Genomic DNA, 23,794 nt, shown 5'->3' with positions numbered 1-23,794 from the left:
TGAGTCGGGGAGGGAGGCTGGGCTCGGGGAGCCTCAGGGAGGACACTGACCCCCCTTCACACAGCCGCAGGAAGTCGCTAAGTGCATCTGCACAGGGCTGTGAGGTAATCCGATTGGCCCTGACTCATCACGCTAAATAAATGTCTGGGGAAAGGTCCTAGAGAGAGGGAGACACTGGGAGAGGAGGAGGAGGACACAACGGGCTAATCGGTGTGCAAAGTGTCGGGAATGCGAGAAAGACAGAACCTAGGGATCAGGTGGAGACTCACGGGGAGCGGAGGCCTCTCCTCTGGGCCTTAGGCAGAGGACGGAGGGGCCACTGAGTGGGCACCAAGACAAGCGGTATGGCGGTGGAGTCGGGGGCCAGCGTCCGGGAGGGAGCACACAGGTCGGTGAACTGGGGCTCTGCTGGGGTCCGAGGACAGTGGTGGCCACAGGGGTTGAAGCAGCAAGCAGGGCAGGTTGCTGGAGTGGCGCGTGTACAGGGGGGTGCAGGCTGGCGTGGAGCAGGTGACGAGGCGTGGGGTCCAGTCGCCAGCGGCTACACGTCAGAGCCATGGCCTGACGGCAGGGTGGAGGGCAGAGCTGTGGGTGAGATGCTGCCCTGCGGGGAAAGGGGCATCTCGGGGAGGCCGGCCCGCGACGGGGCCAGGTGCACACGCTGGGACACGGTGGTCCAGCCCCCGGCAATAGGGGCGGGGACAAAGTCGGGAGAAGCTCTGGCAAGTCTCGTAGCCAGAGCTCCGGGAGGGGGCCGGAGGAGCCAGACAGAAGTTCAAGGGCCAGTGAGACAGCGAGGCGGCCTTTGTCCTGATGGACAAACAGAGGAAACCCACCCCGGCCTCTTCTGGGCTGAGACGCGCCCACGTCAAGTGTCCTTTCCTGCCCATCATTGCGGACCAGGATGCGGTCTGTGGTCTGAAAGCCTTTACTTCTACATGAGGGCATTCTTGGTCACAGTGGCTGCAGGATGGCTTCTGGGGAACACACAGCAAGGGGAAGGTGCAGGTTCCTGGAAATGGAGAGTCCAGACCTCCCAGATGGAGGCTATGAGGGCAGGGGCCGGCTGTGATGTCATAGCAAACGGCCCTGTGGCACCTCCAGCCTGGGCCCCCGGGGAAGTTGGGGGCACGGTCGGCCCCTGGTGGTGCCGTCGTTGGAAGACTCAACTCACCTGTGACGTTGAGTGACACCGTCTCACTGCGCCGGGCCCCCAGGCCATTGTCAGCCTCACAGGCATATTTTCCAGAATGTTCTGCGGACAGGGGGAGTTTGAAGGACGCTCCTCCTCTGCTGTGGACCCTGCTGCTCCCCAGGGCGTTGTCCTCGTGATAAAACCGGTACAGGATGGGGGGAGAGCCCCTCTGGGCCTCGCAGCGAAGCTCCACCACGTCCCCCTCCACGGCCTGGGCCCTGGGTGTCCTGACGGTGAGGACGGGGAGGGACGCTGGGACTGAGGGAGGAAAAACAGTTAACTATCAGTTCATGCTGTTTGAACATCTCCCTCCACAGGAAAGGAGTTTCAGACCAGAAACTGTTTTCCTCGGTCTTTAGTGACCTTGTGACATTATCAGAGCCCAGTGATGATTTCCTCAGATCTGAGGACGCAGTAAGACCCATGTGGTGCCGTATCCAGTTCCGAGGACTGGGATACACAGTCTCCAGTGTGTTTGGGGGCCTGAAGGCAAAGGTTACAGGGACTGCCGAGAAGTCAGGAGACAGTTGGGGGAAAGGAGGGACAGGAGACCCGTGACTCACACAGCCAGGGATGTCACGGAGCCTGGGCCACGTCGGAAACGAGGCCCAAGTTGGAAGACTCAACTCACCTTTGACGTCGAGTGATACCGTCTCACTGCGCCAGGCCCCCAGGCCATTGTCGGCCTCACAGGCATATTTTCCAGAATGTTCTGCGGACAGGGGGAGTTTGAAGGACGCTCCTCCTCTGCTGTGGACCCTGCTGCTCCCCAGGGCGTTGTCCTCGTGATAAAACCGGTACAGGATGGGGGGAGAGCCCCTCTGGGCCTCGCAGCGAAGCTCCACCACGTCCCCCTCCACGGCCTGGGCCCTGGGCATCCTGACGGTGAGGACGGGGTGGGACGCAGGGACTGAGGGAGGAAAAACAGTTAACCATCAGTTCATGCTGTTTGAACATTTCCCTCCACAGGAAAGACGTTTCAAACCAGAAACTGTTTTCCTCGGTCTTTAGTGACCTTGTGACATTATCAGAGCCCAGTGATGATTTCCTCAGATCTGAGGACACAGTGAGATCCATGTGGTGCCGTATCCAGTTCCGAGGACTGGGATACACAGTCTCCAGTGTGTTTGGGGGCCTGAAGGCAAAGGTTACAGGGACTGCCGAGAAGTCAGGAGACAGTTGGGGGAAAGGAGGGACAGGAGACCCGTGACTCACACAGCCAGGGACGTCACGGAGCCTGGGCCGCGTCGGAAACGAGGCCCAAGTTGGAAGACTCAACTCACCTTTGACGTCGAGTGATACTGTCTCACTGCGCCAGGCCCCCAGGCCATTGTCGGCCTCACAGGCATATTTTCCAGAATGTTCTGCGGACAGGGGGAGTTTGAAGGACGCTCCTCCTCTGCTGTGGACCCTGCTGCTCCCCAGGGCGTTGTCCTCGTGATAAAACCGGTACAGGATGGGGGGAGAGCCCCTCTGGGCCTCGCAGCGAAGCTCCACCACGTCCCCCTCCATGACCTGGGATCTGGGCCTCCTGATGGTGAGGATGGGGCGGGACACTGGGACTGAGGGAAGAAAAGTAAGTTAGTTGACATCTGTATCTTTTCACATTTCTTGTATTTTTATTTTTCAGACATGACCTCTGCACTGTATTGATGAAGTTTTCTAGATCTTTCCCTGTACCAGAACACTCATGCATATCAACACATCAATAGACACATAAAAGCACACAGGCACGCACATGCACAGGACCACAATATACGCACTGGTCTGTGGCCTGGTCTTTCCTTCAGGAACGCACCATGAACATCTTTCCACGTCATTGCTTGAAGATCTGTCTCATTTGCTTTTAGAGATCCAACTCATTGTGGTATGATTCACACGCCACAAAATGCAACTCTCTGAAATCTACAATTTGCTAACTTGGGATAAACATTGCTCGATTACTTTAATATCCGCAAAGCATTCCAGTGCATGGACTCACCACGGTACACTGAAGCAGTTCCCCACGAGCAGGTGTTTATGTCCCAGCTCTCCTACAATGTCATGTCCCACAGTCCTGCATACACGTCATGGTACATTTGCACATGAGCTTCTGAGCATGAATTCTTAGAAGCGGACTTTTCTCGGGTGAGGAATATGAACATTTCAAGTAACCATATATTATGCTAGATTGTTCTTCAAAAACTTTGGACCCTTTTCCCTTTGCATTAACGGAGGTAAGAGCTCCTGCTCCCACACTGTCATGAGTGATGGTCACAGAAATGCAGAGGCTCATTTTTATTATTTCTTGTCTCTTCCTAATCCTAAGTTCTACAGTTATTCTTTTAATGATTATGTATTTTTGAGAGAGAGAGAGAGAGAGAGAGAGAGAGAGAGAGGGCGCAGGGGAGGGGCAGAGAGAGAGGGAGACATAGAATCGGAAGCCGGCTCCAGGCTCTGAGCTGTCGGCACAGAGCCCGATGGGGGGCTTGAACTCACAAGCCGTGAGATCATGACCTGAGCCGAAGTCAGATGCTCAACCGACCGAGCCACCCAGGTGCCCCTACAGTTTTTCTATCTGAACAACTCCCCCGTGTATCTATCCTATGTGACTCTTCTGTCTACTTGCTGATTTTCCATGGGCTGCTGGTGAACTATAATCCATGAATGAGAAGTTACTGCCTGCAACGTATTCAGATATTGCTTACAAAATGGAAAATTTGACAGCTGTCGTTAATTTTTCAAAATGTATCAAGTCAATTCTTTTTTGTGCTCCCCTATGAAATAACAGTAGTAATCATGAGAAAATTCTTGTTCTCTTATTTCTTTTTCCCCATCTGGCCAACTAGCTTTTCTTTGTTATGTATATATTTTTTACACCTTTGGCACTCTCTGTGACCATAACTCTCACAGTTGATTAGGCTTGTTTTCATATCTGATTCAGTGGTTTTCAACCCTATGTGTACAATATTCTTAACTAAGGACGTGTAAAAAAAAAAATAGAGATTCTGAGACCACATCTGAGAGATTCTGAATGTAATCGGTCTGGAGAGATGATTAGTAATGAGCCTGTTTTCAGAGCTCCCAGACTCTAGCCTGCAGCCAAGGCGGGGCTCTGCTGGTCGCTGGTCCAAAGAGATCCAGCTTGCACTTCTTACAGCTAACTCCTTTTGAGCCCTTTGTATCGATTCATATTTTGGCTGGCTGGATTTTGTCATCATATAACTTGTTCGAGAAGGTTTAATGGATACTAAGTTCCCTGGGTCCCTGCATGCTTGAGCATGTCTTTTGGATTTGGTATAAAATTCTCCATTCTTTTTCCTCCTTTGAAAGTGTAAATCTGCGGAGAAAGAGGATCTCTTTTGCACTGCTGGTGGGAATGCAAGCTGGTGCAGCCACTCTGGAAAACAGTATGGAGGTTCCTCATAAAACTAAAAATAGAACTACCCTACGACCCAGCCATTGCACTACTAGGCATTTAACCACGGATACAGGTGTGCTGTTTCAAAGGGACACATGCACCCCCATGTTTATAGCAGCCCTATTGACAATAGTCAAAGGATGGAAAGGGCCCAAATGTCCGTGGATGGGTGAATGGATAAAGGAGATGTGGAGTATTACTCGGCAATCAAAAAGAATGAAATCTTTTCATTTGCAACGACGTGGATGGAACTGGGGGGTATTATGCTAAGTGAAATTAGTCAGAGAAAGGCAAAAATCGTATGACTTCATTCATATGAGGACTTTAAGAGACAAAACAGAGGAACATAAGGGAAGGGAAACAAAAATAATATAAAAACAGGGAGGGGGACAAAACAGAAGAGACTCATAAATATGGAGAACAAACTGAGGGTTACTGGAGGGGATATGGGAGGAGGGATGGGCTAAATGGGTAAGGGGCACTAAGGAATCTACTCCTGAAATCATTGTTGCACTACATGCTAATTTGGATGTAAATTAAAAAAGAAAGAAAGAAAGAAAGAACGAGCAAATCTGGACATGACTCCTCTCTCCCAGCATTGGTTTCTGTGCAAAGTCTAAGACCAATCTAATAATCTTTCTTTCTGAGATGACCAATTTCATTTATTTTTGCCGTGATCACATGTGCACGCACACCCACACACAATGCATGTGCACACAACAAACACATGCACACACATGTACACACGTGTGCATATATAACCTCGAAATTCAGTAACCTTATCAGAGTATGTTTTTTTTTAGTCTTAAATGTTTATTTATTTTAAGACACACACACACACACACACACACACACACACACACACACACACAGTGGGGAGGGGCAGAGAGGGAGACACAGAAGCCGAAACAGGCTCCAGGCTCCGAGCTGTCAGCACAGAGCCCAACGCAGGGCTTGAACTCATGAACCGTGAGATCATGACCTGAGCCGAAGTCGGACGCTCAACCGACCGAGCCACCCAGGCCTTTCGATCTACATACTCAATTTTCTTCACTTTGGGAAAATTTTTTATTACATCTTGGACTTTTGTTTTTTGTCTTCAGTTTGGTTTCCTATCTTAGGGACATTCCACACGGGGTCTTCACTGGTCTCCATATTTCGAACACTTTGTTGCTTTCGCTTCTCTTTTTCTACTTTGCATTCTGTCATGTTTTCTCAAACCAATTCTCCCTTTGATTAACGGTTTTCAGAAGGATACATCCTGTTCTTAAGGCTTCGAACTCGGATTTCATTTCTAAGAGAGCTTTGTGGGGGTTTTTTGGCTTTTCTTCCGAGCTCTGCTAATTTATAAAATATCTTCTGTTTTCTTATCATCTCTCCTTTAACCTGTTTCTTCCTTTTTGCAGTTTTTTTTTTTTCTGGAGTCCATATTGTCTTTAATTGTATTGAGAATAGTTAGAAGAATTTGTGGGTTTTTTTTGTTTCCTATGGCAATTCTTTTTAAAAGTATTATGAATTACGTGTCCCTTCTTCCCCTTTTATAGTTTCAAATGCATCAGTGCAAAACTCCCATATTCTGCTTCTTTTTGCTTATAACTAATCCTTCAATGGATGGAGGTATATTCAGAGTCTTGTATCTGCTTGAGAATGCTGTGTGTGTGTGTGTGTGTGTGTGTGTGTGTGTGTGTGTGTTTCGTTGACCCAGGGCTGGTGATACGTTCCAAATGGGTATATCTTATCAGAACACCTTCCCGCAAACTCTCTTTGTCGTTTCTTTGGGGCACAGTCCCTCAAAAAAGTACATAGTTTTGTCAGAGTATCTGCATGGTTCACAGTGAAGCTTCCCAGCTCACAGACAGTTGTCTGCGAATCTAGGGCTCATGAACTTCTGCCCACGTGCAGGAGTGGATGCAAAGATCAGCGTTCTCTTCCTCATCTTGCCTCAAAGGCTTTTTGTTCATCGTTTTATGAATGCCGACTGAGGACCTGCACTGTGCCAGGTGCCAAGTAGGCACAGGGATGTGGCGGAGACCGAGTGACGAGGCTCTGTTCTCATGAAGCTTACAATGTAGTTTTGAGGGAGGCAGGCAAGAAACAGGAGATAAAGAAGTTTGAGGCATTGCGAAGTTTGAGAAGAAAATAAAACGTGGTAATGGGATGGACGGCGCCTTAGGGCTGGGGCCTTTCCTAGGTAGGTTACATTCCGGCTTCGGAGCCGGGTCTCACAACACTTAAATTTCTTAACTAATCTCTTGACCCCACAATTTACATTGGGGGAATGTCTGCCTTTGGTCATTCCTGATTTCTGTGACCTGAGACAGAGGTTGTCCAGGAGGAAGAGAGCCTTCAGATCTGTCTGTTCAAAGATAAGACAACTCCACCCGGACTCATGTGTTCCTAAGACCAGCACGTTGCCAGTTTACACACTCACCAGCTGCTGCCTCCAGCCGCAATCGTGCTCCGACTCCTGCCCCCTCCCATGGCCCCGGCGGTGCCTCCCCTCGCGCCGCCGGGAGCGACAGTGAAGCTGTCGGTGGCGCTCTCCCCCCGGGGGGCCGGGCAAACGGGCCCAGCTCGGCAGCACGCCCCGCTCTGCCCCTGCTGTCTTCTCTGGGGCTCGGAGGGACGCTAATCACCATCTTGCCTAACTTCCAGCATATGGTGGAAACAGTAAGACAAAGGCAGTCTACACGTTTTGCCCGAATTACGAACCACATTTTCATAGCCAGAGCCAGAATTCAGGTTTTCTGACTCATACTTAGATCGGACGACCCAAGTGTTTTCAGGTACGCTGGCTCTTTCTAGGAAACCCCAGACTCCCTGCCGTGCACACGGGTCCCTAAAGCAAGTATTTTCTGAACCGTAGTTCATGCTGTGCTGTGTCGTCTCCACGCTTTTGTTGGGCTGGAGGTGGGCAGTGCATGGCCTGCGGCCCCCCGGGGCCTGGCTGCCCGCCCGGTCCACCCGCTGCCTTGGCTCGAGCCATCCGGCCCTGGAGGCCGGGCAGAGGCTGAGATACACGGCAAGGAGTCTCAGCCAGAAGCCGAGCAGTTGATGCCGGCGTGGCAGAGGTCGCGAGGTGGAGAGAAGGGAGGGCGCTTAGGAGCAGCAGGGGTGACGGTGGGGACACAGGAAAATAGCTGGTGGCCTGTGAGCAGAGTGAGCTTTGAGCTCGTCACAGGCCAGTATCACCTGCTCTGGAGAAGTAAGTGATTTTCTGAGAGATCTCCCAGCTCTTCCTTGTGCCTGCAAGTGTTCTCTTGTTTTTCTCGCTCCCTGGACGTCCACGAAACAACCCTCCCCTCTGGGGACACCCGGTCTCAGTTTCCTCATGACGTAGAATGGTCTGGTGAACCCCGCTCATGGTTTTTCCATCATCCTTCTATTTCTCATAAAAACAGAGAAACCAACAGGGGCGCCTGGGTGGCTCAGAGGGTTGAGCATCTGACTTCGGCTCAGGTCATGATCTCACGGTTACGTGGGTTCGAGGCCCGCCTCAGGGTCTGTGCTGACAGCTTGGGGCCTGGAGCTTGCATCTGATTCTGTGTCTCCTTGTCTCTGCTCCTCCCCCACTCACACTCTGTCTCTCTCTCTCTTTCAAAAATAAATAACATTAAAAAAAATTAAAAACAAAAAAAACGGCCAAACCCACAAACAACTGGGCTTTCACTCCCTAAGAAGCAAAGATCCAAGCGTAAACACAAGCAACTTCACTCCAAATGTGATGCCACCTATTTGGGTGGTTACGTGGGTCACCATGAGCTGTATGCCTCTGATTTGTGTGCTTTTCTGAACGTATGGCGTATTTCAACAACAACTTAAAAAATGTGATACGATAAAATGAAACTTATTTTCACGGATTCAGGCAAAAGATCACGGAAACTCCAGAAAACCCTCCCTCCTTCCCTCGTCGACCCTGCCGTGAGTGCTTCAACGGCTTGGGAACTCTGGACCGGTTGAGGGCTTGCCGCCTACTTGGCTGCGTGACCCTGCTTGCAGCCAAGTGCACGCGTGAGTGTTAGTGCTTCTGGGCACTGGGTTAAGAAAGAGTCTCCCGGGATGGGATCTACAGAACATGCGAAAACCTCGGAGGGAATGCATTCCTCTGGTAAAAGCTGGGGAGTCCCTTGAGCTATCCAGGGGTCAGGCTGAGCCAGGGCTGGGAGGGCTAAGGCCCACAGCTGGCTGCCAGGGGCGCCAGGTTGGGGAGGTGGAGACTGCGAGATCCATGCAGACTTCTGAAAGGCAAGAACCCTGTGAGAGGCAAGAACTGAGTCAGCGCCCCCAGGGTTCAGCCACAAAACGCCGCATGCAAAAGCAGAAGACGCAAAGGAGAAGGGAGTCTGGGTGTGACGGCTGCCTCGCCACTTGTCGCATCGGGCCTCAGTTTCCTCTTAACATAGTGGCAAAGCAGAGATGAGTGGCTGACAAGAATGCAGGGCTTACCTTTGACAGAGAGGCTCTTGGCCTCACTGCGCTGGGGCCCGAAGCCATTGTCAGCGGTACAGAAGTAGTTCCCAGAGTCCTGCACCGTCACGGTGACACGGAGGGACACTCCTCCTGCAGACAGGACCGACCTGCTCCCCAGGCTGATATTCTCGTGATAAAACTTGTACAGGATGCGAGGCGAACCTCTCTCGGCTTTACAGGAAAGTGTCACTGTACGTCCTTCAGGAACCAAGGCCCCACGGGGGCTGAGGGTGAGGACAGGACGAGACACGGGGACTGAGGGAAAGAATCATCAGTCAGCGGGTGCTGGGCCTCCTCCCTGCACATTTCCGGTGCTGGCTGGGCCTCAGCCCCTGCCTTCCACGCGCCCCCTTCTCCCCATCTGCCCCCTTGAGGTGACCCCACTCCTGTTGTCCGGTGTAAGTGACGCTCTTGTGGAGGAAGTCCCTTCTTTTACCCCTCCCTGTGACCCTGGAAGAGCTGCCCCCACCTGCCCACCCCAGAAGAATCCTCCTCCTTCTCCACCTGCCTCTGTCCCACATACAGATTCTCTGGCTCCGCCTGCTTCTTCCAAACTCCACGTAGACGTATTTAATCCTCTCGAACATTAGAAAATCAGCAAAGCATGGGGCGCTCGGGTGACGCGGTTGGTTAAGCGCCCAGCTCTTTGTTTCGGCTCAGGTCATGATCTCATGGTTCATGGGTTCGAGGCCCATGCTGGGCTCCGTGCTGATGAAGCCTGCTTGGGATCCTCTCTCTCTGCCTCTCCCCTGCTTGCTCTCTTTCTTGCTCTCAAAATAAGTAAATAAACTTCAAAAAATTTAAAAAATCAACCACAGAAAACCTTCCGCATCTCTGTGTACTCTTCCCCGTCATCCCTTTCTCCTGTGGACCGATTTCTGAGAGAAGGGGCCTACATTTCCTGTCTCCATTCCTTTGCCTCACACTCCTGTTTTTGTCTGTGAAAACCTGCTTTTTTTGCCTTATCGCCGCCAATCTATAACGTTGATCTTCGGCGTTTGCGATTATAATGAGAATATAGCGCTGTCACATCTGCATCTGCTGTACGGGTGTCTGTCGTGTACAATTTGTAAACACATGCATGCAGCACTAATTATCAAACAAGCCAATGGGGCAGGTGCTATTACTGCCCCTATCTTATGGAAGAGGAAACTGAAGCCCAAAACAGTCAACCGCGCGGCTGGTAAGCGAGGCAGCGGTCACACCCAGACTCCCTTTTCTCCTTTGCGTCTCCTGCTTTTGCATGCAGCGCTTTGTGGCTGAACCCAGGGGAGGTGACTCAGTTCTTGTCTCTCATCAGCTCGCATTTCTGCTTTGTCTGAAGCGGCCACATCTTCTGCTTCAAACACGTTCTTCCCTTGGTTTCTGCGGTTTCTGGGTCACGGCACCTCCTCCCACGAGCCACGGTGCTCAGGGCCCTTCCCCTTCGGCGGGGCTGGCCTGAGGTCCTGTCTGGCCTCTCTTCTGGAGCCTCTGCTCTGCTCCTGGCGGCTCCCAGGGCGGGCTCTTCTCTTTTCTGCCATCCATTCGTCACCCCGGCGGCCCGAGTGATCTCTCCGGTGTGAGTCCCGATCGCGGAGCCTGGAGCTCCCTTTGGAATAAGGCCCAAGCCCTGAGCATGGGTCTGAGGCCTCCTGCCGCCCACCCTCCGCCCCTCCGCCCTTCCACGCTCGCTGCAGTCTGCACCGCCAGCCTCCCGCCGGGTCCCGGACGGGTCCCTCGTTTCCGCTGCGCGTCTTTCGGCGCCTGCCTCCGCCCGGGTCCCAGGCTCTCTCCCAGCCCTCAGCTCCCCCGTGAGCTCTCCTCGAGTCCTGTCCCGGGCAGCGCAGATCGGGGTGCCCCCCTGCCCCCACGGCCGCAGGTACTCGTGGGCCTCGGCCCGGGGCTGGCCGGGGTGCCGGTCCACACCCGCCGGTCGCCCCCAGAGCCGTGCGCAAGGCCGGGCCGGGCTCGCCTCAGGCCTCTGCAGAAGGCGCGCAGCGCTAGCCGAGCGCATGCGCCGTCACGTAGGCACTTCCGCCGCGGCGGGCGCTCGCGGTGACGTCACTGCCCGATGTCCTCGGGCCTCTGGGTGTTCGCAGCGCGGAGCCCCTGCCCTCCTGGTCCGATGCCTCCGTCGGGGCTCCCTGGCCCAGTTCCGTACGACCTTCTGCGCAGTAGCTGCGGGAGCGGCTGCACTCCGGCTCGTCGCCGGCCTGGTTGTGTGTGTTTTCTCCAGAAGCAGAAACTGAGGCTGCGCGGGTCCTGCGCCGGGACCGGACTGCGCATGAGTACACCGCCCCCCCACCCCCGCCCCCAAAGGTGCGCCCGGAACTGGTTCTGTGTCGACGGTACAACGCTGAGACTCGAGGCTCCGCAGAAACCGGGTAGGTTCGTAACTTTTTCGACACTCGCCTTTGTCACTTTGGGGGCCTTAAGGCCATCGGGCGGGGGGGGGGAGGGTCATCCGTGCTTCCCAGACTCGCTCTCCCCTGCACTTATGCTCCCCGGCGCCCGCGGAGGAAACGCTGATCGCGCCGCGCGGGCTGAGTACCTTTGGTGGCTCTGTACCCCGCTGTGATCCATACGTGACGTTCGAGAGCCAAGTGATCAAGGTGTGTGGTGATCAGTAATTGACGTCACCTCTGGGCCTCGGGGACTGATTCTGCAGTTACTGAGAGCACGTGCGAGGATGGGGCCTCGCAGGACGAGGGGTGGGCACGAGAAAGCACTGGGCTCCTCGGGTGGGGCCGGGAGGGGGGCTGCAGTGCAGACGTCCCGGGCTGTGATGGAGCCTGCACTGTGCCAGTGACCAGGTGCAGAGAGGCAGGCAGCTGTCCCCGGGAACATCGGTGGGCCTTGGAGGCGGGAGCGCACTACGGGAGGGCTGGGGGAAGGAGGCCGAGGATGGAGGGCCGCAAGCCCAGGACTTACCAGTCACAGTGAGGTACACGGGCAGGCTGCGTTGGGCACCCAGGCCGTTGTCTGCGGTGCAGTAGTAGTTTCCAGAATGCTCTGCCCTCAGAGACATGACGGACTTCATGCCCCGAGTGGGCTCCATCTTCTGGATGACGACTTCTTCGCGAAGGAATTGGTACAAGATTGGGAAGGAGCCACTCTCGGCTTTACAGGTAAGCGTCACTGTATGTCCTTCAGGAACCGAGGCCCCATGGGGGCTGAGGGTGAGGACAGGACGAGACACGGGGACTGAGGGAAAGAATCTTCAGTCAGCGGGTGCTGGGCCTCCTCCCTGCACATTTCCGGTGCTGGCCGGGCTTCAGCCCCTGCCTTCCACGTGCCCCCTTCTCCCCATCCGCCCCCCTTGAGGTGACCCCACTCCCGTTTTCCAGGGTAAATGATGCTCTGGTGGAAGAAGTCCCTTCTTTTACCTCTCCCTGTTCCTTCCTTCTGCCTGTGACCCTGGAAGAGCTGCCCCCACCTGCCCAAGCCCTGGGGTCTTCCGCTCAGTCCCTGTTCTCCGCTTCTCCACTCACTGGGGCTGGGCTCAGTGCACCACCCTTCATCCTTTCCCTTCCGGATTCACACACTGTTCCAGGATCCCTTCCCCTGTCCCCGCACTCTCCCTGCATCCATCCTGACCCCCTCTGTTTCCCTTGGAGAGAACAGGGTCAGGAAGAGGATGGGAGGCCTGTGAGTTTCCAGAGGCCAGGACTGGGGTCTGCCTGCTGAGTACTGGTCCAGTGCTGAATGAAGAGTCTCCTTAGGCCGGGCTGGGTTAGGCAGCCATGACTTCCCTAAGGGCCTTGAGTGCCCTGGTCAAGGAGTGGTGGTTTCGGGGGTCCTCCTCACCCCCGACTACATCTCTGGAGTGGCTACGATGTTATTACCCATCTCTGTATCCTACGAGGATGTGTGTGTTGGTTATTGTCAAAAATTAACTGCTAATTGGGAAAAGATACTTCTGCATCTCTGGGAGAAAGAGAGATGGAGACAAACAGGGAGGGAGGGAGAGAGAACGAGGGAGGGAGGGAAGAGACGCTGCAGACACATTGAAGGGCGTGACGGTCCTGGGCTGGACAGAGCACGAGGCCCACGACAGATAGAGAGACACCCTTGCTCAGAGATCTGGGAGACAGCAGAGACATCAGGACGTCACTGGCTGCACCGTGTTCCTCCAAAATGCCTATGTGGAAGCCCTAACCCCAGAGGTGGCTGTATTTGGAGACAGGGCCTTTGAGGAGGTAATTCAAGTTAAAGGAGGCTATAGGTGGGGCCCTAATCAGGTCAGACCGGGGCTCTTATGACAGCAGAGGAAAGAGGCCCAGGTAGGACTCGGCGAGAAGCTGGCCAGCTGCAGGATGGAAAGAGCTCTCTTGAGACACCAATCTACTGCTCCTTGATCTTGGACTCGTAGTCTCCAGGGCTGTGAGAGAATGCACTTCTGCGTGCAGGCCATGCAGCCTGAGCAGACCCACGCAGGTGACTTGGGGAGGAGGCAGGAAGCGGGTAAGGCAAGAGATGGGTTGGGAGGCAGAACAAGGCCCGAAGAAGCCGGAGGGGCTGGGCTCCAGTTGACCAGCAGGACAATCAAGCACTGATGTGCGGCTCCGCCTGGCTCCTGCCCCGTCCCCGGGTCCTGGCGGATCAGAACCCGCTGACACTCACTCTGCACGCGTAGCTGGGATTTCTGGCTCTGTTTGCAGACGCCGGAAGACCCTCTCTGGGCCTCGCACCAGTAATACGGCGGGTCTCTGCTCCTCGTGGTGAGGGTCGAGATTTTCAGAACGCTTTCCGAGCCCAACTGCAGCATGTGGTCGTCTTTGAAGAAGCGGAACCAGAGTTTGACGTCCGACCTCAGCGGAGGGAGCTGGGTCTTGCAGGTCAGGGTCACTGACTTCCCAGAGACGGTCGGTGAGAGGCTGGCTGTCAGCACGGGACGTGGAAACAGCTCTAGAGAAGGATCACAATGGTCCCCAGAGCAGTGAGGCCCGGAACTGCTCTGGAGAGAAATACAGCCCGTCTGCAGCAGCCGCGGAAGGTGCACAGCAGGCAGGGGGGAGGCCGCTTTCCATCCCCAACCCCCTTCAGCTCAAAGCACTCCTGGGCTTCCTCCGATTCTCACAGGAGTGAGCCTTGAGGTGCGGGGGTATCCCAGCCCACCCTTCTCACCCTCTGCTGCCTCGGGGAGCGTCCTTTCAGCAAGCCCGTCTCGCAGATAACGAAGGCTTTACCTTGGACTTCGATGTTGATCGTGTTGGAAGAGTAGGAACAGCAGCCATTCTTAAATCCGGAACAGCGATAGTCTCCGTTATCTTTGAGACTTGCTTGCTCGATGCGGAAGTCGGAACTTTCATCGGAGACGCTCAGGACCTCGCCCCGCCTGTGCAGTGTCGTGGTATCCAGAGTGATTTCTGCGTTTGCTCGGCATCTCAGAACCACAGAGTCGCCTTCAAACACGAAGGGGGGAGCCTGCAGGATCAGGTTCGCTGCAAGACAACGCGAGCCTGGTCACTCGGTGCCTTCTCTTGATTAGTGTCCCCAACGGATTTTCTAGGATTGGGATGGGGGAGAAGAACGCATAAAATAACTACAATCCGCTTTTATTCTGATTTTAGAGTGAACACGTGTCCTGAGAAGACTCGGAAAGCAGAAATGTAAGTACAGATCCCTTCCCGCCTCGCGGCCCAGATGTGGACGTGCACGTGTCGGGTGCTCTTTTCCACGGGCACATACGTGAGAGTCTGCCGTGTTCCCTTTATGAAACTGCAGCAGTGTTTGCGTATTTGACAACCTACTCTGCTACGAACCCTTCTCTAGGCCGTCGGTCTCGCTACCGAACCTGGCTTCTAACGGCCGCAAAGTTTCCCTTCAGTGCGATGCCATGTAATTTACTTAATGAGCTTTCTTTTCTTGACCGTTCAGCGTCCTTCAGTTTGGGGGGAGTGTGTCTATGATTCCAGTAGGTGAATTCTTTTTTTTTTTTTTTTTAATATTTATTTTTGAAGCAGAGAGAGACGGAGTGTGAGCGGGGGAGGACCGGAGAGAGAGGGAGACGCAGAATCCGAAGCAGGCTCCAGGCTCCAGGCTCCCAGCTGTCGGCACAGAGCCCGACGCGGGGCTCGAACCCACGAACCATAAGATCATGACCTGACCTGAAGTCGGCGGCTTAACTGCCTGAGCCACCCAGGCGCCCCCCCAGTAGGTAAATTCTTGAGAGGGGAATTGCCAGCTCAGAGAGGATAAGCATCTTACTTTCTCCTTGTTACCATACCGCTTCCTTGTTCATGAAATCAGAGAACATCATAACTTGCTTCGAATTCAAACAGGTGGCTTTATTTGTTATTCTTTCTGGGGTGCCTGGGTGGCTCAGTGAGTTAAGCATCAGACTCCCGATCTCACTCAGGTCGTGATCTCACGGTTGGTGAGATCGAGCCCCGTGTTGGGCTCTGTGCTGGCAGGGCAGAGCCTGCTTGGGATTCTCTCTCTTCTTTTTAATTCAGAAGGAAATTACACCAAAATAAATCAGAATCTCTTTACATCAAAAAACAAAAAACAGGTGGCTTTAGGACACAGGGAAAAAGAGAACTGTTTCCTCTTTTTTTCTAGTTGTCTGTATACATTATACCCTTGCACAACATGGGGGTGGGGCACCGACCCCCCATGCAGTGGAAAATCTGAGTATTACGCATTTTGTGACATTAACACGTATTTTGTATGTGCTCTATATCATAGACCGTATTGTTGGAAGGAAGTAAACTGGAGGGAAATGTTATTAAGAAAATCATCAGGAAGAGAAAATACATTTACAGTCCTGTCCTGTAGAAAGTCTGCAGGGAAGGGGACCCGTGCATTTCAACCCCGTGGCATTCATGGGTCAGCTGTACCTCTGTCTGTCTGTCTGCCTGTCCATCTGAAAAATCCTCATGCTGCTTATTATTCCAAATAAATTTTATAAGTTTGAAACTACACGTGTGGGGTGCCTGGGTGGCTCAGTCAGCTGAACGTCCAACTTCAGCTCAGGTCGTGATCTCACAGTTTGTGAGTTCGAGCCCGTATCAGGCTCTGGGCTGACAGCTCAGAGCCCAGAGCCTGCTTCGGATTCTGTGTCTCCCTCTCTCTCTGCCCCTCCCCCACTCTCACTCTGTCTCGCCTTCAAAAATAAAAAATAAAAAATAAAAAATTAAAATAACTAAAAAAACCAAAACTATACGTAGATTCAGAAACCATTCAAATAATTTGCTTCTCCAATTTTCTTGGATCTGAGCAACAAATCTCTGGGTCTCATCTGTATAGATTATTATTCCGTAAATATAGGCAGCTTCTGGGTAACTGTGTGGTTTCTAAAGAAACTGGTTTGTTTCTTTTCTTTTTGTCTCACCTGAAGAAAAGGTCAAGCTCACATGGTCACTTGGGAGCGAGTCCTGGGTCTGGCATCTGTACTGTCCGGAGTCACGGACCTCCAGGGTGTTGCCTGGGGTTTCGCGTAGTATTCTACCCTCGAGGTACCAAAGGAACCGTTTTATTTTCTCTGGAGCGTGGGAGTGCAATACGTGACAAGTCAGGGTCACTGTCTCTCCTGTGAAGACGACGGTCCATGGAGGATGGAGGGAAATCACGGGTTTGGCTGCAGCTTCTGAGGAAGAGAGAGACAGAGCCTGAGATGGGGACGCCTGTGGTCCCCGCCGCGGTCATCTGTGTGGGACGGACCCGAGGACCAGGCTTGGGGGGATCCCCAGGAAAGCCTCCCGGGAGGGTCAGTGGTTGCTCATGGCTGTTTGTGGATTGGAGCCCCCAGGGGATGGCAATGAGAGAAATGATTTCAAGCCGACAGTATAAGCAGTGGGGTTCGCCGCCGAATGGCAGTGGGACCGATGGCCAGTTGGCTTTTTACGGGTGCTAGAGAAGGCCGCTCCTGCCCTCCTCCTCCACCACGTCCACCAACTCACGGGGACCTCCCAGGGAGCTGTGCGCATCACAGGTGTGCACTTTCTCTCACGGGATAAATCCTATTTTCTGAAGGTTTTGGCACTGAGTAAAGCCTGAGAGATTAACTTGTCTAACACCTTCGTGTGACAGATGATGTTTCAGATGCCCAGAGACTCTTGTCACAGCTAATTGTGGCAGAGCAAGGAACGGACAGGTCGTTTGCTGGAATCCAGAAGTGAGCCAGACAAGGATGAAATCCCGGGGCAGCTGATTTCGGGCAAGGAGAGCGGTTGTATTGCCGTTCGTGAATCCTCAAATGTTCAGGACATTGTCTGACCCAGGGGAATGGTGGTGGGAGTCAGAACTAAGAAAATGTGTGACACAGATAATATGTCTTCTCCCCCAATTCCTATTTTGGGTGCATTTCTTCTTTTTGAGGGCCTAGTTGCTGGATGTTCTTCTGGAGGAGGAACATTTCCTGCAGGATTTTACTTCTAAATGTGTAGAGAACGTAGTATTCCTGCTCGCGTCTTCACAGTGCGATGCTTACAGAGACGCTTTTCGAGCTTGCTGATGGGAGAAAACCTTATCCCAAGCCCTGCACGTTTGCCGTGGAGTTGAGGATGTCCTGCATGGTCAAGTGGGTTCCATCTGCGGTAGGGTTAAGTTCAGGGTCTACCGAAGGCCAGGAGCCGCTTGTGCATTTCTTAGTTCTTCCAGGGAGAGGCGGGGGTGGGGGGGGTGGGGGGGGGGTGGCGTGTGGCTGTCCTGGCCCTTGGGTGATGCCAGTAGAGCACGTGACACTTTCACATCCCTTCTGGTCTCGGCGAGAACAGGAGCTATTGGAGACCCTCAGACAGACATTGCAAGCACCTCGTGTTTTTTAGGGAGACATTCTTATCCAGGGACACCCGAAGAGCAAAAGAGACGAGAACTCACCAGATTTTCCACTGACAGGAGCTGCAAAATAAATAAATTAGCCAGAGATGAACACAGAGCAAGGATTCTTCGGTTTTTCAAAAGTCATGGCTGTTGTTTTCTGTTCATTTTATTATTTCTTTCAATAGAAATTCATTTAAAAAACTTAACAGACACTTGTCAAATGTCTCCTCCTTGGACTTCTAAGATGAATAAAAAAAAAAAACAAAACGGTACCTGCTGGCAAGGAGTTGATGGCTGGGGGAGCAGAAGCAGGAAGCAAAATAACGTAGTGCGGAATGGAAGTGCAGTAGTAGAAACACACATGGGCATCTTGAGGGCGGAAGGGCCAGCGGGGCCAGTGGGTGTGTGTGTGAATGTGTGGTGAGGGGGATGGGCTGTGACATGTACCTGAAAGAGTGATCCTTGAGAAAACCGAATGAAAACAGGAGTCAGCCAGGCAAGGGTGTCTGTACCTGGCGAGACATGGTGGAGGAGGTAAGAAAGGCAGCAGGGGCACAGAAGTGGAGAAATACCACTGGTGTTCAGGGGGGCTGAGACGGAGTTCTGGAAGGAAGGGAGTGAGGAGGACTGGGGTCGGAGAGGCATGCGGGGCTCACGTCGTGGGCGGTAAGTAGCTGTGGGTTTCTTCTAAAAGCTGCAGCGTTACCATCATCAACAGGGAGCCATGGAAAGGCTTCAAGTAGGAGAACAGTAAGGTTAGAATTTGTAACTTCGATGGAGCATTAGGACGGTGGGTAGACGTCCGTGAGACCGGATGTGAGGCAGAGAGGCTGATTAGAAGGCAGGGGCGAGAGATGATGATGTTTACTTTTCTTCAGAGTGTTTATCCCAAATTACTTGCTTGTTCACTTTCCCACCTCTAGAATAGATGTTCTGTGAGAGCAGGGGCTTCTTAGGTTTGTTAGATGCCCCCCTGGATCTACAACAGTGCCTGGCATTTAAGAGACATTCCGTAAATATTGAATGTGTATTTATTAAGTAATGAATTAAGTAACTAAGTGAATAGAGGTAGGAGGTACAGGTTTGAGAAATGGGTAACGGGAAGACAGAGGAGGCAAAGTTGGCAAGTTTATAAACTGCTTAGACACTCCAGATGAGGGGCCGTTCGTTTATTCAACAAATTAAAAAAAATTTTTTTTAAATGTTTATTTTATTTCTGAGACAGAGACAGAGCTTGAGTGGGGGAGGGGCAGAGAGAGAGGGAGACACAGAATCCCAAGCAGGCTCCAGGCTCCGAGCTGTCAGCACAAAGCCCGACGCGGGGCTCAAACCCACGAACCGCCAGATCATGACCTGAGCCAAAGTCGGTCGCTCAACCGACTGAGCCACCCAGGCGCCCCTATTCAGCAAATTTTAAGATGCCGACTACGTGCCAGGGCCTGGATAGGACAAAGGAGATCCAGCAGTGAGCAAGCGGCACTGTCCCTCTCCACACGAGGCTGGTGGGGAGAAGTAATCCAGACCTACGAGCTTTATAGAGAACAGTGGATTATTTCCCATTGCCCAAGTATCTTGGTCACTGTGGATTTTGTATGGTTTTAAATGTGGCTAAAATTTTCCCGAGTATATTCTGTGTGGTAGATGTTTACGTGTGGTGTTTTAGGCGATCTTGTCAGCATCTCTGTGAAGTAAGTTCTAGGATCATCCCTGTCTTACAGGCTGTAAACTGGTTTAAGTAGCCAGTAGGCAGCAGAATGGAGTTTGGGGCCATTTGTCTGAACACGTGCTATTTGGCCCCAAAGCATGTGCTCCAGGCCATTACCCTAACCTGTCCCTCTGTGTTGGCACAACATCGGGATGTCCTATTTCTGGAGTGTTCGGTGCAGCTTCCAACTATGGGGTCTCTTTCCTGCCACTGGGCCCCGCTACACGTCTGCCTCCTCTAGCTCCTGCTCTCTGTCTCCTGAAGGCATTACCAGCTCCTTGGCAGGCAGTGTGGTATTTGCTTACACCACTGTTGGTAACTTTGGGCATTTATTTAACTGGGCTCTTGTTAGGTGGATGTTTCTTGTCCACTGGGTCTGCTGGAGGCCTACTTATTTATTTATTCACTTATTGTGTATTTATTTTGAGAGAGCACAAGTAGAAGGGCAGAGAGAGAGGGAGAGAGAAAATCCCAAGCAGGCTCTGCGCTGTCAGCACAGAGCCTGATATAGGGCTTGAACTCCTGAACTGTGAGGTCACGACCTGAGCCGAAATCGAGAGTCGGATGCTTAACCGACTGAGCCCCCCCAGGCGCCCCTGGAGGCCCTTTTAGATCGTGAGCTTTCTGAGCACAGAAATGCTGCCTCCCATGCTTTCCCATCATTCTCAGCACCCCGTACAGGGCTGTGCATACGTGTCACTGAAAGTTTTTGTGAAATACATGAATAAATATTTTATTCTAAGGTTTTCAATGTTGGTAAAAACAAACCCCTTTGTGTGTGTGAACTGTTAGAGACTGAAACACACTCGCAGATGCAGTTAGTGCCGTGTACTAGAAAAATGACACGAGGGGCGCCTGGGCGGCTCAGTCGGTTGGGCATCCGACTTCGGCTCAGGTCATGATCTCACGGTCCATGAGTTTGAGCCCTGCGCCGGGCTCTGTGCTGACAGGTCAGAGCCTGGAGCCTGCTTCGGATTCTGTGTCTCCCTCTCTCTGACCCTCTCCCATTCATGCTCTGTCTCTCTCTGTCTCAAAAATAAATAAACAGGGGCGCCTGGGTGGCGCAGTCGGTTAAGCGTCCGACTTCAGCCAGGTCACGATCTCGCGGTCCGTGAGTTCGAGCCCCGCGTCGGGCTCTGGGCTGATCGCTCAGAGCCTGGAGCCTGTTTCCGATTCTGCGTCTCCCTCTCTCTCTGCCCCTCCCCCGTTCATGCTCTGTCTCTCTCTGTCCCCAAAATAAATAAACGTTGAAAAAAAAAATTAAAAAATAAATAAATAAATAAATAAATAAACATTAAAAAAAATTAAAAAAAAAAAAGAAAAATGACACGAGTGAGATGATGGAATAGGAGTTCTCCAACCTGTGTCTCCCACAGAAGCAAGTATTTGGCAGCCATCCATAGATAAAAGCGGGGAAGCTTTGGGACCTGGGTAGGAGATTGCGCAATCCCATTGGAGCCCAAGACCAAGGAGGATCACTTTGAAAAGGTGGGCACATGCCCTGGCAGAAGACTCACTGACTGTGAGCCCAGCTGCAGACCTAGAGCTGCCTCGTCTTTCTGGGGACTCAAATCTGGTCTCATTTGTTCATGGTCTTGCATCTAGATCCTACTGCCGACAGACTCGAGAGGAACCATCCCCTTCTATGCCCCAGCATCATGGCCCGCTGAGCTCAGACCCAACTGTTGTTGCGAAAGTAGTCCTGTGACCCCAGCTCCAGTGCCATTCTGCTGCAGTCTAGAGAGGCAGTCTTGGCCATCTAGGAATCAGCCTAACTCAGTGGGAGAGTACTCAAGGACCCAGCAGAAATGAGATCCGTTCATACCCCTGGCAATGGAACCGCCAACTGCAGACCCAGCAACAGCCGTGAAACCCAGCTCCAGCTCTGTTCAACCATATCTTGGAGGCAGCCTTATAACCCCAGGGAAGCTGCAGAAGGTATTTACCTTCCAAAACCAGTCTGTGAAGGTATCAGCTCTTCTAAATAGAGACACCAATGCAGAGTTGCACTGATCATGAAAAGTCAGGCAAATATGACAACATCAGTGGAAACTAATAAAGCTCCAGCAACTGAACCTAAAGAAAAGGAGATTCACGAACTATTTGACACAGAACTCAAAATAATAGTCTTTTTTTTTTATTAAAAAAAATTTTTTTTTTCAACGTTTATTTATTTTTGGGACAGAGAGAGACAGAGCATGAATGGGGGAGGGGCAGAGAGAGAGGGAGACACAGAATCAGAAACAGGCTCCGGGCTCTGAGCCATCAGCCCAGAGCCTGACGCGGGGCTCGAACTCACGGACCGTGAGATCGTGACCTGGCTGAAGTCGGACGCTTAACCGACTGCGCCACCCAGGCGCCCCTCAAAATAATAGTCTTAAGGAAGCTCGGTGAACTATAAGGACACAACTAAATGAAACCAGGAAAACGATACACAAACCAAATGAGAAGTTTAACAAATAGAAAACATGAAAAAGATTCAACCAGGAATCTTGGCACTAAAGAATACAGTGACCAAACTGAAAAATTCAGTAGCGGCAACAGCATAATTGGTCCCTTAGGAGAAAGAATGAGCAAATTTGAAGACAGGCTGTTTGAAATTACCCAGTTAGAAGAAAAAGAAAAAATGAAAAAGTGAACAAAGCTTCGGTGACTTCTGGGAAAACAATAAGTGAATCAATGTACCTATTACTGAAGTCCCAGAAGGAGCAGAGAACAAGAACAGAAAGATTATTTAAAGATATAACAACCAAGAACTTCCCAAATCTGGGGAGGGAAATCTGTATCTAGGTTCATGGCTCCCAAATAACCAACCCCTAACAGGCTGAACATCAAAAGGTCTAAACTGAGGCAACGTTACACTCAAATTCTCAAAAGTCAAAGACAAGGAGAATTTTGAAATCAGTAAGAGAAAAACAATGCATCAAAGAGTCTCATACAAAGAACCCCCCTTAAGATTTATAGTGGATTTCTTTAGCAATATTGTAGGCCAGGGTAGAGTGGGGTCATATATTCAAAACACTGAAAGAAAAAAAAAAACACTGCCAGTCGAAATACTATACCCAGCAAAATGAAGGAGAGAGAAAGACTTTCCAAGACAGGGGCTCCTGGGTGGCTCAGCTGGTTAATCATCTGACTTCTGCTCAGGTGATGATCTTGCAGTTTGTGAGTTTGAGCCCTGCGTTGGGCTCTACACTGACAATTCAGAGCCTACTTGGGATTCTCTGTCTCCCTTTCTCTCTCTGCCCCTCCCCCATTCATGCTCTTTCTCTCAAAAATAAATAACATTAAAAAAAAACACTTTCTGAGACAAAAGCTGGGGGGAATTCACCACCACTAGACCTGCCTTATGAGAAAAGCAAAAGAGTTCCTCAAGGGCACTAAAGCAAGGACACTAATTAGGAACATAAAAACACACACTCCCTGGTGAAGGTAAATGTATAGTCCAATTCAGAATCCTCTAAATATGGTACCTTAGTGCATTCAGTCTGCTATGACAACAATACCGTCGTGGGTGGCTTATAAACAAGAGAAATGTATTTCTCACAGCTCTGGAGGCTGGAAAGTCCAGTATTAAGGCACCAGCAGATTCATCTCTGGTGAGGGCCTGCTTTGTCATAGACAGCCATCTTCTCATGTAATGCGGCAGAAGGGTGAGGGAGCTCTCTATGCTCTCTTTTATAAGGGTACTAATCTCATTGCCTTGCAGAGCCCTCAAGACTTAATCACCTCTCAAGACCTCACCATCTCCTAAAACCACCACCTGACAGGTCAGAATTTTAACATATGAATATTTGGGGGTGCATATATTCAGAGGATAGCATACTGTGTGGTGATATATAATCACTTTTAACTGTAGCATAAATTTAAAAAGACAAAAGTATTACAAATAACGATAGCTACAATCATTTGTTAATGTATGCAGAATATAAAAACAAGGAGATTGTGACATTAATAACTAAATGTGGGGAGGGAGAAGAAAAAGTGTAGAGTTTTTATATGTGATAGAAATAGATTTCTTAGCTTAATTGACTGTTATGTTTAATATAAGCCTCACAAAGAAAAAAATCACAAGGAAATCACAAAGAGAAAAAAACCTATAGTAGATAACACAAAAGATAAAAAGAGAAGTTAAAGCATACTACTACAAAAAAATCATCAGATCACAAAGGAAGATGGTAGGAGAAGGAAGAAAAAAAAAGGAACTACAAAATAGTGGGAAAACAATGAACAAAATGGCAATAGTAAGTCCTTACCCATCAATAACTGCCTTTAA

At 51.3% G+C, this 23,794-nt stretch overlaps 1 protein-coding gene and 1 long non-coding RNA gene across 2 annotated transcripts in view; one reads left to right on the top strand and one right to left on the bottom strand.

The window, feature by feature from the left end:
* The window catches only part of FCRL5 (Fc receptor like 5), a 38,533-nt gene that overhangs the window by 9,616 nt on the left and 5,123 nt on the right, over positions 1–23,794 (bottom strand). The window contains exons 2-10 of the mRNA XM_043569382.1: positions 17,871–17,891; positions 16,384–16,638; positions 14,237–14,491; positions 13,671–13,955; positions 11,979–12,251; positions 9,042–9,320; positions 2,479–2,757; positions 1,827–2,105; positions 1,175–1,453 (exon numbers count right to left, since the gene is read on the bottom strand). Coding sequence (XP_043425317.1) covers positions 1,175–1,453; positions 1,827–2,105; positions 2,479–2,757; positions 9,042–9,320; positions 11,979–12,251; positions 13,671–13,955; positions 14,237–14,491; positions 16,384–16,638; positions 17,871–17,891 — 2,205 coding nt within the window. The remainder of the gene's footprint in view (positions 1–1,174; positions 1,454–1,826; positions 2,106–2,478; positions 2,758–9,041; positions 9,321–11,978; positions 12,252–13,670; positions 13,956–14,236; positions 14,492–16,383; positions 16,639–17,870; positions 17,892–23,794) is intronic.
* On the top strand, positions 11,478–15,973 carry LOC122476549. The gene is made up of 4 exons (XR_006295525.1): positions 11,478–11,659; positions 12,070–12,175; positions 14,621–14,659; positions 15,738–15,973. It is a non-coding gene; the product is annotated as an uncharacterized LOC122476549 (long non-coding RNA).

This window comes from Prionailurus bengalensis, chromosome E4 (genome assembly GCF_016509475.1).
Source record: "Prionailurus bengalensis isolate Pbe53 chromosome E4, Fcat_Pben_1.1_paternal_pri, whole genome shotgun sequence".
NCBI classification, from domain to species: Eukaryota; Metazoa; Chordata; class Mammalia; order Carnivora; family Felidae; genus Prionailurus; species Prionailurus bengalensis.
The sequence above is the reverse complement of the archived record's forward strand: the minus strand, read 5'-3'. Positions and strand labels throughout refer to the sequence as shown.